We start from the raw sequence: 13,907 nt of genomic DNA, 5'->3' as shown, positions 1-13,907 counted from the left end.
GACATCGATGATAATGTGTGCAAACTGTAAAGCGCAGCGGAATATGTTAGCGCTATATAAAAATAAAGATTATTATTATTTTCCTTTTTGTAATTTTTAAAAATTACTTTATACTTTTTTTTGGCCTAAGATACAAAGTAAATGTGTCATCTTTAACTTTAGGCCTTTTAGATCATTTAATCTTCAACTTGCTTAACTGTTCACAATAACGGTGATTTTGAATAGGGGCGCCTGAACTTTTACATGCCACTGTAAATCCTTATACGAATTATTCCATGAATATAGGGTAGCTGGTGGATTAAAAGGGTCACCTAGGTGTGTAGACTTACTACAGCCAAACTCATAATATGTGTCTTTCTAGTGCACTCATAAATGGGTAAAAGTAGGGTGGAAATACCAGGTGAATGGTGCTTCCATGGTAGCGAATGTAACGGGTGAAAATAGGACCAAAAATAAAATAATTTATTAGAAACACAACGCGTTTCAGCTGTATCCAGCCTTCCTCAAGTGTTGGACACCCGAGTTAGGCTAGACACAGCCGAAAAACATTGTGTTTTAATAAATTATTTTATTTTGGTGCCATTTTCATCCGTTTCATTCACTAGCACGGAGGCGTCATTAACATGGTATCTCCACACTAACCACAAATTGATGGAACGTCCTTGGAGGAGTTTCTTACAGCACATTAGGTTGACTGCTCCTATTGGATTTTGCTTATGTGTTCTTGGAGTTGTGCCCTAATGTGAACAACTTCATGAGATGAGAAAATAACCAATCATTGTTTTAACATTTTTAATTATACTACACTCAAAGTGCTATTTTTCTCTCCTTCATCCATCAAGGGAACTCCACTATTGGTAAATGGGTAAAAGAGTATTTTGTAGCATTGCACATTGTGTGACTGTATTGAGAACTGGCATTAATGGGACACTGGATGGCTCTATTATTTTGGAACATTATTTAGGGTTCATAATAAAGGGCCGCTGATAATTCCATGGCTGCAGGTCTGTGCCCTGAATGATTTAAAATCATATGAAATCACTGGGAGTCTAATTATTTTAATAGGGTGGATGTGGGCTGTAGCCACTCTCTTATCAGACTGTTGTTATTATGTTAGACATGTTGCATCTGTGATTTTCCATTGATCTTTTGTACTTATGTTTCTATATGTCATCATTGTATTTTATTACCAGGCTACAGCTCTGACATTGAAAGATGACCTATGAGATTTATTTGTATCCAGTCCTCACAAGGACTTATGCTCAGTGCACTTGTCTATGTTTTAATTGTCTGATCATAACCAACAATGCATTTTCTATTTGTGCCTGTTGGAAATCTAGAGTCAAGCTAATGCTGCAGCAGTTTAGGCGTTAACGCCTGTTGTCCACAAGACTGAAGGAGGCTGGTCACCCAGTGTGTAAGAGACACAACGATTTAGCAGCTGGCTTCCCTTTATTCGTCGTCAGTAGCAGAGGACCTGTGTAGTCAGCAGGAGCCATGTTGCTTAGTATTGGGAGCAGATGGAAACATTTTGAACTGTGTTGCATCAGGTTGTAGAGGGTATATTACCCCCATAAAAAGACCACCATGATAATTACTGTCTGTCTGAGAGGAGTTAGCAGATAGCTGTAACAGCCAAAGTCCAGGAGAGCAGAGCTAAGACAGAGTGGAAGTGTGGCCACCTAAAGTAGCTGTGACAGACAAAAACCAAGTGGGATGTACTGTATCCCAAGGGAGAACCGTACAGCGAGTGAGGGCAGTCTCACACGTCCAGATAATATCGGTACCGGAATTATCCGTGTCCGTGTGCCCGTGCATTTCTGTGGCACATCAGTGTGGCACACGGGCAGCACACGTGTGCCGCCCGTGTGCCCACTGGGTACCACACGCATCGTGCTGGGTACCACACGCACCAGCATCTGGTGCTGAAGCCGCCATTAATATCTTCCCTGCAGCAGCATTTGCTGTAGAGAAGATATGAATATTCCTTTTTTTTTTCAAGTTTCTCGTGTTTAAAATAAAGCTCCATGTCGCCACCCCCCACCCACACCCTGTGCGCCCCCCCCCCCCTGCTGTTCTTAAAATACTCACCCGGCTCCCTCGCTGGCTGGCGCTGCTTCCTGTCCTGGCCGCACTCTCTACTGTATGCGGTCATGTGGGGCCGCTCATTTACAGTAATGAATATGCGGCTCCACCCCTATGAGAGGTGGAGCCGCATATTCATGACTGTAATCGGCGGCCCCACGTGACCGCTCACACAGTAGAAGATGCGGCCAGGACAGGAAGCAGCGCCAGCGAGGGAGCGAGCCGGGTGAGTATTTTAAGAACAGCGGGGGGGGGGGGGGGGGGCGCACAGGGGGTGGGAGGGGGTTGGGGACATGGAGCTTTATTTTAAACACGAGAAACTTAAAAAAAAAAGGAATATTCATATCTTCTCTACAGCAAACGCTGCTGCAGGGAAGATATCAATGGCGGCTTCAGCACCAGTGGTGGGGACAGCGCTTACTGTAGCACTGTCTCCTGCATGGCACACGGCTGCACACGGACAACGTCCGTGTGCGGTACGTGTTTTACACGGACCCATTGACTTTAATGGGTCTGTGTAATCTGAGCGCTCCCACAAACACTGACATGTCTCCGTGTTTGGCACATGGAGACACGGTCCGCAAAAAATCAATGACATCTGCACAGATGCATTGATTTTAATGTGTCTACATGTGTCAGTGGCTCCGGTACGTGAGGAAACTGTCACCTCACGTACCGGAGCCACTGACGTGTGAAACCGGCCTGAGGAGAATGCCACTGCAGGGATGAGATCATGAGGTGCAATATAAAATCAAGGAGGGGACTATTGGTTGTGTAAGTTGGCACCATGAGGCTGAGGCTTGGAATGAATGTCAGGAGAAGACTTCCTGGTTGTGCAAGTGGACACTGTGAGGGCATGGAGGTCAAAGACGGAGGTCAAAGACAGAGTATCTGTTTTGGAGGGCAGGCAAAAAACATACTGTGAGTGTGGGTCTCACCGGCACTAAAGGTGAGTGACTGCCTGTATATTAACCAGTGGAGACGTGTGATCAGGCATATCAGGAAAGTTCAATCAGACGAGAAACCAATTGTATGTACAATTAAATTATGTCTTGCACTAATTAACAAAAAAATCCTCCCAAAAATTTGTGCAAAAAGACAATATTCTCATAAAATAAATATTTTATTGAAAAAAATAATAATGGTAAAATATATTTAAAAATAATTAACAGCTGATAGAAGCACATATGATCATTTATGATACATGTATAGGAAAATACAATAATTCATAATATAATATACCATGCTAGGTAATGCAAAAAAGTAACAAATATAAATAGCAGACAAAAGAACCCCTAAAAAGGTAATACACTAAATTACTTTAAAATTGTGACAGTATTAAATAGCTACAAAAAAAATGTGCAGCAGCAATTTATAATAATATTATTGCCACAATGCCACCAAGTGTAAAAAAACAAAGTGCAATAGTGCTAAAAATATATATATGTAAATAATAAGTGTATCCTATTAGGAATCAGGTACAACCAAAAATCTAATAAAGTGCCAAATAAGTTTAGTTTACAAAAATCACACTAAAGTGCATAATTTGTGACGGTATTACATATCTCCAAACAATATGTGCAACATTGCAAAAATTTATTTATTTATGTATTACCTATTTAGGGGTTCTTTTGTCTGCTATTTATATTTGTTACTTTTTTGCATTACCTAGCATGGTATATTATATTATGAATTATTGTATTTTCCTATACCTGTATCATAAATGATCATATGTGCTTCTATCGGCTGTTAATTATTTTTAAATATATTTTACTATTATTATTTTTTCAATAAAATATTTATTTTATGAGAACATTGTCTTTTTGCACAAATTTTTTGGGAGGATATCGAAAGTTGTAGAGAGAACAGAGACTCTACATCTTTGGAAAAGTTCTGCTCTTGGGCAATATTAAAAGTGCAATTGCCTCCATACTGAATAACTGGGGGAAAAATAAAGCCACACTATAGTTTGTTTTAATTCTGTGGAGCCACTGTATGCTCGTTTCTCACTTCTGAGATTCAATAACATTCTGCAAGCCCTCTTACACAATGCCAGAGGTGGACATGCCATAGAGGAGGTCATGCGGCTGCTAGAAGGACCCTTGCTCTGGTTAATCCCCTGAAAATTTGTGTTATTTGGCAAGACCCTATCCAGGAATCACCTCTCCACGGGAACATCATTGACAAGATTTTGGAAACAAATGTGAAGAGGAAATCAAATACCAGGGCCTTTGGACCAGCTTAGCAAAACTGGTGCTAAAATGTGGGTCCAGTTGCCTACCGTATTTTGTCTCCATTTTTCTGTAGTTTTACATAGGGATAATCTAGATGTGGGATCTTGGACGTTTCTAGCTCACAACACTAGTGTAATGTACCTGCAGCTAGAAAGGTCCCATAAGGTAGTTTTGCCAAACATCTTGTTGAAAGCTTTAGTATAAAGAGTTAGAGCAGCACGTGGCTGCATCTTTTATGGTAGTTTGATTTAGGCAATTGCTTCCGCTTCAGTCCACAAGTGACCTCCAGCGGAAATCAAAGATATAAATTAAAAAAAAAAAAAAGGATGATGTTATTGTAGTTTCTTCCATAACAAACCTCCACATCCCTTTCTGTAATTAATGGTATACCAGTCATGTTTTCCGGTGTGGTTTCCTAATGTGCTGTGAGCTCTGGCAGCAACTTTGTGCTAAATTGGCAGTGCCCACATCCCACCTACACACACACACACTGCTCCAAAAAATAAAAGGAACACTAAAATCCCACATCCTAGATATCACTGAATGAAATATTCCAGTTGTAAATCTTTATTCATTACATAGTGGAATGTGTTGAGAACAATAAAAGCTAAAAATTATCAATGTAAATCACAACTAATATCCCACGGAGGTCTGGAGTTGGAATGATGCTCAAAATCAAAGTGGAAAATTAAGTTACAGGCTGATCCAACTTCAGTGGAAATGCCTCAATACAAGGAAATTACGCTCAATAGTGTGTGTGGCCTCCACGTGCCTGTATGATCTCCCTACAACGCCTGGGCATGCTCCTGATGAGGCAGCAGATGGTCTCCTGAGGGATCTCCTCCCAGACCTGGACTAAAGCATCCGCCAACTCCTGGACAGTCTGTGGTGCAACGTGACGTTGGTGGATGGAGCGAGACATGATGTCCCAGATGTGTTCAATCGGATTCAGGTCTGGGGAACGGGCGGCCCAGTCCATAGCTACAATGCCTTCATCTTGCAGGAACTGCTGACACTCCAGCCACATGAGGTCTGGCATTGTCCTGCATTAGGAGGAACCCAGGGCCAACCGCACCAGCATATGGTCTCACAAGGGGTCTGAGGATCTCATCTCGGTACCTAATGGCAGTCAGGCTACCTCTGGTGATTACATGGAGGGCTGTGCGGCCCTCCAAAGAAATGCCACCCCACACCATTAATGACCCACTGCCAAACCAGTCATGCTGAAGGATGTTGCAGGCAGCAGATCGCTCTCCATGGCATCTCCAGACTCTGTCACGTCTGTCACATGTGCTCAGTGTGAACCTGCTTTCATCTGTGAAGAGCACAGGGCGTCAGTGGTGAATTTGCCAATCCTGGTGTTACGTGGCAAATGCCAAGCGTCCTGCACGGCGTTGGGCTGTGAGCACATCCCCCATCTGTGGACATTGGGCACTCAGACCATCCTCATGGAGTCGGTTTCTAACCGTTTGTGCAGACACATGCACATTTGTGGCCTGCTGGAAGTCATTTTACAGGGCTCTGGCAGTGCTCCTGATGTTCCTCCTTGCACAAAGGCTGAGGTAGCAGTCCTGCTGCTGGGTTGTTGCCCTCCTACGGCCCCCTCCACGTCTCCTGGTGTACTGGCCTGTCTCCTGGTAGCACCTCCAGCCTCTGGACACTACGCTGACAGACACAGCAAACCTTCTTGCCACAGCTCGCATAGATGTGCCATCCTGGATGAGCTGCACTACCTGAGCCACTTGTGTGGGTTGTAGAGTCCGTCTCATGCTACCATGAGTGTGAAAGCACAACCAACATTCAAAAGTGACCAAAACATCAGTCAGAAGGCATTGGTACTGAGATGTGGTCTGTGATCCCCATCTGCAGAACCACTCCTTTATTGAGTGTCTTGATAATTACCAATAATTTCCTTCTGTTGTCTATTCCATTTGCACAACAGCATGTGAAATTGATTGTCAAACAGTGTTGCTTCCCAAGTGGACAGTTTGATTTCACAGAAGTTTGATTTACTTGGAGTTACCGTATATTCTGTTGTTTAAGTGTTCCCTTTATTTTTTTGAGCAGTGTAAGTTTCCATCTGCAATTGTCATTCCTTCTGTCATTTCCACATACCCTGATATGCAGTCTGTGGATTTGGAATACTTTCAGATTTTTCTATTGTGGGAATGTCTCTCCTCTTATTAGGTTATGTTCATACATTACGTTTTTCCTGCTTTTTCCCCCCAGTGTTTTCTTATGCAGATTAAGAGCTGCTTTTTACAGTACCAGCAAAAGCTATGAGATTTCAGAAATCTTATGCACATGCTTGTTTTTTTTTTTCCTGACTGAATTGGAAGCCTGCATATTTTAAATCTGCAGCACGTCAATTCTTCCACCGTTTTTGCAGCTTTTTCTTTTTCACCCATAGAAAGTAAAGAGAAAGTGCAAAAATGCAACTTAGCATTTTGCAATGTTTTTAATTAATAAAACTAACATTATTAAACTTAACTGTAGACAAATCAAACAAGTAATCTGCACCCAAAGCCAAACTGAACCAAACAAGAAAGCAGATTTTCGCTGCTCAAAAAAAAAAAAATGCTGAAAAACACAGTGTGTGTACATAGCCTTGTAGGCTGCATCTGAGGTCTGCATTAATCAAGAGTACTACTGTCTTCATTAGTTCATAAATATCAACAACTTCTGTCTTGTAATTATTTCCTCTTCATGTGCTATTCTCCTTATCTGTAGCTGATTCTGTCTGCCCTTCCTAAGACTGTAGATCCTTTCTTCCCTGTCCGCACGGTGGAGAACTGTGAACACTTTCCCCTGTGCAGCTACCTTTAAAGCTATATGCATACAAAGTTTTTTTTAGGATTTTTTTAAGTGGATCCTCATCAAAATTTGCTTCAAAAATTCTTCAAATTCACTTTTTTCAATTATGCATAGGTTTAAAAAAAAAAAAAACATACTTGGTGGAAAATACAAAGTGGATGTCACTCTCCAAAGAAACCTCTCCAAACTAGGCACTGTCCAATCAAAAGGCTGCAAAGAATGATTCAGAAAAAAAACTCTTCCAAAACCGCTTGAGAATAAAAAAAACTGCATTAATCCCACCCAAACACAATGGAATAGTTTCTTAAAGCGCTTTCAGAGAAGAAGGAGAGAGGGGAGCAGAAAGATATTCAGACGTCTTTTGAGCTTTCCTCTCGTCTTGTATTTTAAAGCAAGAGAAATAGACATGCTGCAGTCTGGAAAGAAGCGCTGCATGTCCGTCTCCGCAGGTGAGCCGCAGGCAACTGTGCACACATAGTGGACATGGGATTTCTAGTAAAACCTGCAGCAATTCCTGATTATGGGCACGTACCCTCAGTCTATGTTCACACGTTGCGTTTTTGCTGCTTTTTTTTCCGCAGGCAAAACCTGCTCTCTTGGTATTAAAGAAATAGCTTCAAAAAGCAGGTTTTGCTGAGTTTTTCCTGCATTTCTATTGTCTCTTGTGCTTACTTATAAAGTTTAGTGCCCCCTCCCACCCCTTAAAAAACGATGCAACTTTTCTTAAGGTTTTGGCACCAAAAATGCAGAAAAAAACCCTGATACCTGCATTTTTTGCTGCGTTTTTGCACTTACTCATTGCTTTCTGTGGGTGAGAAACCGCTGCAAAAATGCTGAAAGAAATGACATGCTGCAGTTTGCAAAAACACATCAGTTTTCCAAATCAGTCAAGAAAAAACAGTGTATGCAAGAGATTTCTGAAGTCTCAAAGCTTTTACTGGTACTGTAAAATGCAGCTTAAGGCTATGTTCACGTTTTGTTTTTGCTACAAATTTCCAGTTGCGTTTTACAGTACCAACAAAGCCTATGACATTTCAGAAATCTTACTGGTTTGTAAAACTGCTGCGTTTTTGCTAACTGCAGCATGTACTTTCAGCATTTGTTCACTGAAAAATGAGTAAGTGCAAAAACAGCAGCAGCAAAAAAAAGACAGTTTTTGATGCAAAAACGTACAAAATTCCGTTTTTGGCCACTAAACTTTATGAACATGCACAAGAGACATAAAAAATGCAGCAATAAAAAGATACAGAAAAAAAAACCCACAATAAAACCTGTTTTTTTGTAAGCAGCTTTTTTTTTCTTTAGAGTTTACCTGTGGGGAAAAAAACGCACCAAAAATGCAATGTGTGAACATAGCCTAACATTTGCATATAAAAAAAAACCAGCAAAAACACATCATCTGAACATAGCCTAACATTTGGCTCTGAAACGGGGCTAGGTTGCTGTATATGTACAGTCTATGGAAATGATCTGTATCAATATTTCTACAGGTGAATCACATCCAAACCTTCCATCAAATAAATCCCTATATGGGAAAAAAAAATTCCTGCTTCGTCCTAAAATCACAACTCAAGGACACAATTGTAACATGATTGTTTTTATTAATTAAACATTATATAATTAAAGAAATAATAAAGCTATAATAATAAGTTGGGTGAGGAGATCGTATGACTGATTGTCAGTCCTAAAGCAATTTGCCTGTAGAAATTTAAAACAATGTAAATATCTAAACCTATAAAGAACAATAGATACCCATCACGTGAGCCTAGCCTAAATATGTAGGAAAAAAAAAGTCTACTCACAGCTACACAGGAAAAGCACAAGGAAGATTTCAAGTTCCATGGATGAAGCTCCAGCCTGATGCTCCTCTGAAGTTCCTCTTGGAGGTTCCCCTATATATATGAGCTCTTTATTCCTGGATTTCTTTATAAATGTGCTGTGATGATAACCCCTTAGTTCCCTCTACATCTTATTACATGTTTCCTCAGACACAGGCTGCCTCAGTCTCCTCCTCTGTGTCCTGGCTGTTGGCACTCCTGGCAGGTGGCCCAGGAATTTGCTGGGTTCAAGCTAAAACATGGAAAGTTCTGCTGAAAGTTCTCAGCCTATGTATGTAATATAAGTCCATGGGGAGCTTTATCAATACTGATCATTGGCGCACAGGGGCCCAAGAGACAAGGGGGCCACTACCACTTCCAAACGGTGGGATTGTGCATTATGATGAGCTGTTGCACTACAAAGGGCCCATATTACTGTTCTCACCTAGGGGCCCTTTTCTGTCTGTGTCCACCGGTGATAGTCATGTAGGGTATACAGTTAGGTTCATATATATTTGGACAGAGACAACATTTTTCTAATTTTGGTTATAGACATTACACAATGAATTTTAAACAAAGCAATTCAGATGCAGTTTAAGTTCAGACTTTTAGCTTTCATTTGAGGGTATCCACATTAAAATTGGATGAAGGGTTTAGGAGTTTCAGCTCCTTAACATGTGCCACCCTGTTTTTAAAGGGACCAAATGTAATTGGACAGATTTAATAATCTTTAATAAAATGTTTATTTTTAGTACTTGGTTGAAAACCCTTTGTTGGCAATGACTGCCTGAAGTCTTGAACTCATGGACATCACCAGACGCTGTGTTTCCTCCTTTTTGATGCTCTGCCAGGCCTTCACTGTTTCAGTTGCTGTTTGTTTGTGGGCCTTTCTGTCTGAAGTTTAGTCTTTAAAGGGACACTGTCACCTGAATTTGGAGGGAACAATCTTCAGCCATGGAGGCGGGATTTTTGGGTGTTTGATTCACCCTTTCCTTACCCGCTGGCTGCATGCTGGCTGCAATATTGGATTGAAGTTCATTCTCTGTCCTCCGTAGTACACACCTGCGCAAGGCAAGATTGCCTTGTGCAGGCATGTACTACGGAGGACAGAGAATGAACTTCAATCCAATATTGCAGCCAGCATGCAGCCAGCGGGTAAGGAAAGGGTGAATCAAACACCCAAAAACCCCACCTCCATGGCTGAAGATTGTTCCCTCCAAATTCAGGTGACAGTGTCTCTTTAACAAGTGAAATGCATTCTCAATTGGGTTGAGATCAGGTGACTGACTTGGCCATTCCAGAATATTCCACTTCTTTGCTTTAATAAACTCCTGGTTGCTTTGGCTTTACGTTTTGGGTCATTGTCTATCTGTAGTATGAAACGACGACCAATCAGTTTGGCTGCATTTGGCTGGATCTGAGCACACAGTATGGCTCTGAATACCTCAGAATTAATTCGGCTGCTTCTGTCTTGTGTCACATCATCAATAAACACTAGTGACCCAGTGCCACTGGCAGCCATGCATGCCCAAGCCATCACACTGCCTCCGCCGTGCTTTACAGACGATGTGGTATGCTTTTGATCATGAGCTGTACCACGCCTTCGCCATACTTTTCTCTTTCCATCATTCTGGTAGAGGTTGATCTTGGTTTCATCTGTCCAAAGAATGTTCTTCCAGAACTGTGCTGGCTTTTTTTACATGTTTTTTTAGCAAAGTCCAGTCTAGCCTTTTTATTCTTGATGCTTATGAGTGGCTCGCACCATGCAGTGAACCCTCTGTATTTACTTTCATGCAGTCTTCTCTTTATGGTAGATTTGGATATTGATACGCTGACCTCCTGGAGAGTGTTGTTCACTTGGTTGGCTGTTGTGAAGGGGTTTCTCTTCACCATGGAGATTATTCTGTGATCATCCACCACTGTTGTCTTCCGTGGGCGCCCAGGTCTTTTTGCATTGATGAGTTCACCAGTGCTTTCTTTCTTTCTCAGGATGTACCAAACTGTAGATTTTGCCACTCCTAATATTGTAGCAATTTCTCGGATGGGTTTTTTCTGTTTTTGCAGCTTAAGGATGGCTTGTTTCACCTGCATGGAGAGCTCCTTTGACCGCATGTTTACTTCACAGCAAAACCTTCCAAATGCAAGCACCACACCTCAAATAAACTCCAGGCCTTTTATCTGCTTAATTGAGAATGGCATAATGAAGGGATTGCCCACACCTGTCCATGAAATAGCCTTGGAGTCAATTGTCCAATTACTTTTGTTAAGGAGCTGAAACTCCTAAACCCTTCATCCAATTTTAATGTGGATACCCTCAAATGAAAGCTGAAAGTCTGAACTTCAACTGCATCTGAATTGTTTTGTTTCAAATTCATGGTTGTAATGTCTATAACCAAAATTAGAAACATTTTGTCTCTGTCCAAATATATATGGACCTAACTATATGTATTTAAATAGAAATTAAAATTTGTATCAAATTTATCAAAATGCTGAACACGGCATAGTACATTTTGGACATCTTAGACAATATTTTACCACTCAACATGACTGTGATGTAGAAGGGTTCAGGCTCGGACTGGCCCACCAAAGAACTGGAGGATTCTCCGGTGGGCCCAGGCACTGACACAGGGCCCCCACTACTCCAGGGCCCCCCCCGCGCTCGCCCGCCTCCCTCCCACCCTCCTTGAAGACGATACTCACCTGACCCAGCTCCAGCGATGCCTGGTCTCGGCGTCTGCAGCTCCTCCTGAATGAGCGGTCACGTGGTACTGCTCATTAAGGTCATGAATATGCACATATTCATGACCTTAATGAGCGGTATCACATGACAGCTCACGCAGGAAGAAGGTGCTGCGCCGGGAGTCGGGACAGAGCCAGAGGGATGTCGGCGCGGCGTGTGGGACAAGTCAGTTGAGTATGAGGGATGGGGGGATGAAGCATGGCGGTGTTCTCCACACTGTGATATTTCCTTATTGACTTTGCCAACCTCATGACCGTGTGAGATGATGTCACGGGAAGGGGCGGGGCATCCTCCAGTGCAGCGCTGACAGCAGGAGACCAACTATGCTGTGGAGAGAGGCTGAGGAGCGGCACAATGGCGGGGGCTATGTACACAGGACTCCATGGGGCTGATGATCTGAGGGTTGTGGGGGCACAGATAAGCGGACGTTACTACATGGGGGCTGTACAGAGAGCAGGGTGACTTTTGAATGTGGGGGAGGGGGTGCTGTCACATGGGGGTCTGTGGGGAAGGATGGTGTGTGTCACATTGGGGTCTTTGGGGAAGGAGGGGGTGCTGTCACGTGGGGGTCTGTGGGGAAGGAGGGGGTACTGTCACGTGGGGATCTGTGGGGAAGGAGGGGGTGCTGTCACGTGGGGGTCTGTGGGGAAGGAGGGGGTGCTGTCACACACATGGGGGGTCTGAAGGAGGACATAAGCCAGGGCGCCATGCAAGATGGGAGCATGAGCGGGAGCAGGGGGGGGGTGGTGAAGAGATAAACCATGCATACAGGAGGGGGGAACATGAGCCATGCATTTGGGGGGGAATATGAGCCATGCATTCGGGGGGGGGAATGTGAGCCATGCATACAGGAGGGGGATATGAGCCATGCATACAGGAGGGTGGGTCATTGTACAGTATTGAGCATCATGTGGGATCATTATACAGTATGGAACATCATGTGTGGCTATTATACAGTATGGAGCATCATGTGTGGCCAATGGACATTATACAGTATGGAGCATCATGTGTGGCCGTTATACAGTATGGAGCATCATTTGTGGCCATTATACAGTATGGAGAACTGTGTGTGGCCGTTATACAGTATGGAGCACTATGTGTGGCCATTATACAGTATGGAGCGCTATATGTGGCCATTATACAGTATGGCACATCATGTGTGGCCATTATACAGTATGGAGCATCATGTGTGGCCATTATACAGTATGGAGCACTGTGTGGCCATTATACATTATGGAGCATCATGTGTGGCCATTATACACTATGGAGCATCATGTGTGGCCATTATACAGTATTTAGCATCATGTGGTATCATTATACAGTATGGAGAACTGTGTGTGGCCGTTATACAGTATGGAGCGCTATGTGTGGCCATTATACAGTATGGAGAACTGTGTGTGGCCATTATACAGTATGGAGCACTATGTGTGGCCATTATACAGTATGGAGCATCATGTGTGGCCATTATACACTATGGAGCATCATGTGTGGCCATTATACAGTATTGAGCATCATGTGTGGCCATTATACAGTATGGAGAACTGTGTGTGGCCATTATACAGTATGGAGCATCATGTGTGGTGGCCATTATACAGTATTGAGCATCATGTGTGGCTATTATGTGTGGCCATATTTTTTTTTTGTTTATAATTATTGTATATAAAACAGTGTGATCAGCAGTGCTAAATGGCTGTGGTTGGGACGTGGATATGGGTGTGACTAGTTGTGAAATGGGTGTGGTCAGAGGCACTACGCGCGCCGCAAACTTTATACCTCCTTCCCTTCAAAAGTTGGGAGGTATGGTACCGCATTTGCCAGATCACGGCAAGTGCCGCAAATCCCATAGGGAATGAATGAGGCCGAATGCAGTGTTGCTGTAAGTGATCCGTTACGCGGCAGATGCAGAAAAACCGCCAGATCTGCTGTAAACGGCGACTTTCACATCAGCGATTCTTGCCAAAGTCACTGCCGATAGTGTCATACTCACCAAAGGGGGAGGCAGCGCCAAAAGTGCCTAGGGCAGCAGAAACTCTAAATACGGCCCTGGGGGGCTACATTATATTCTGTGGGGGGACTGCATTATACTCAGGGTACTACATTATATTATGGGGGGCTACATCATACTATATGAGGGGTTACAGTATACTCTATGGGGGGCTGCATTATATTCTGTGGTGGGGCTGCATTATTCTCTCAGGGGACTACATTATATTCTTT

At 42.9% G+C, this 13,907-nt stretch overlaps 1 protein-coding gene across 1 annotated transcript in view; it reads right to left on the bottom strand.

Annotated features, from left to right (window-relative positions):
- LOC138645047 (phospholipase A2-like) overlaps positions 1-9,130 on the bottom strand; it is a 30,436-nt gene extending 21,306 nt beyond the window's left edge. Inside the window, exon 1 of the mRNA XM_069734058.1 lies at positions 8,936-9,130. Within this exon, the coding sequence (XP_069590159.1) occupies positions 8,936-8,975 (40 nt within the window). The 5' untranslated portion in view covers positions 8,976-9,130. The remainder of the gene's footprint in view (positions 1-8,935) is intronic.
- Between the last annotated feature and the right edge of the window lie 4,777 nt (positions 9,131-13,907).

The sequence above is a fragment of the Ranitomeya imitator genome, chromosome 7 (assembly GCF_032444005.1).
Source record: "Ranitomeya imitator isolate aRanImi1 chromosome 7, aRanImi1.pri, whole genome shotgun sequence".
NCBI lineage: Eukaryota > Metazoa > Chordata > Amphibia > Anura > Dendrobatidae > Ranitomeya > Ranitomeya imitator.
The sequence above is the reverse complement of the archived record's forward strand: the minus strand, read 5'-3'. Positions and strand labels throughout refer to the sequence as shown.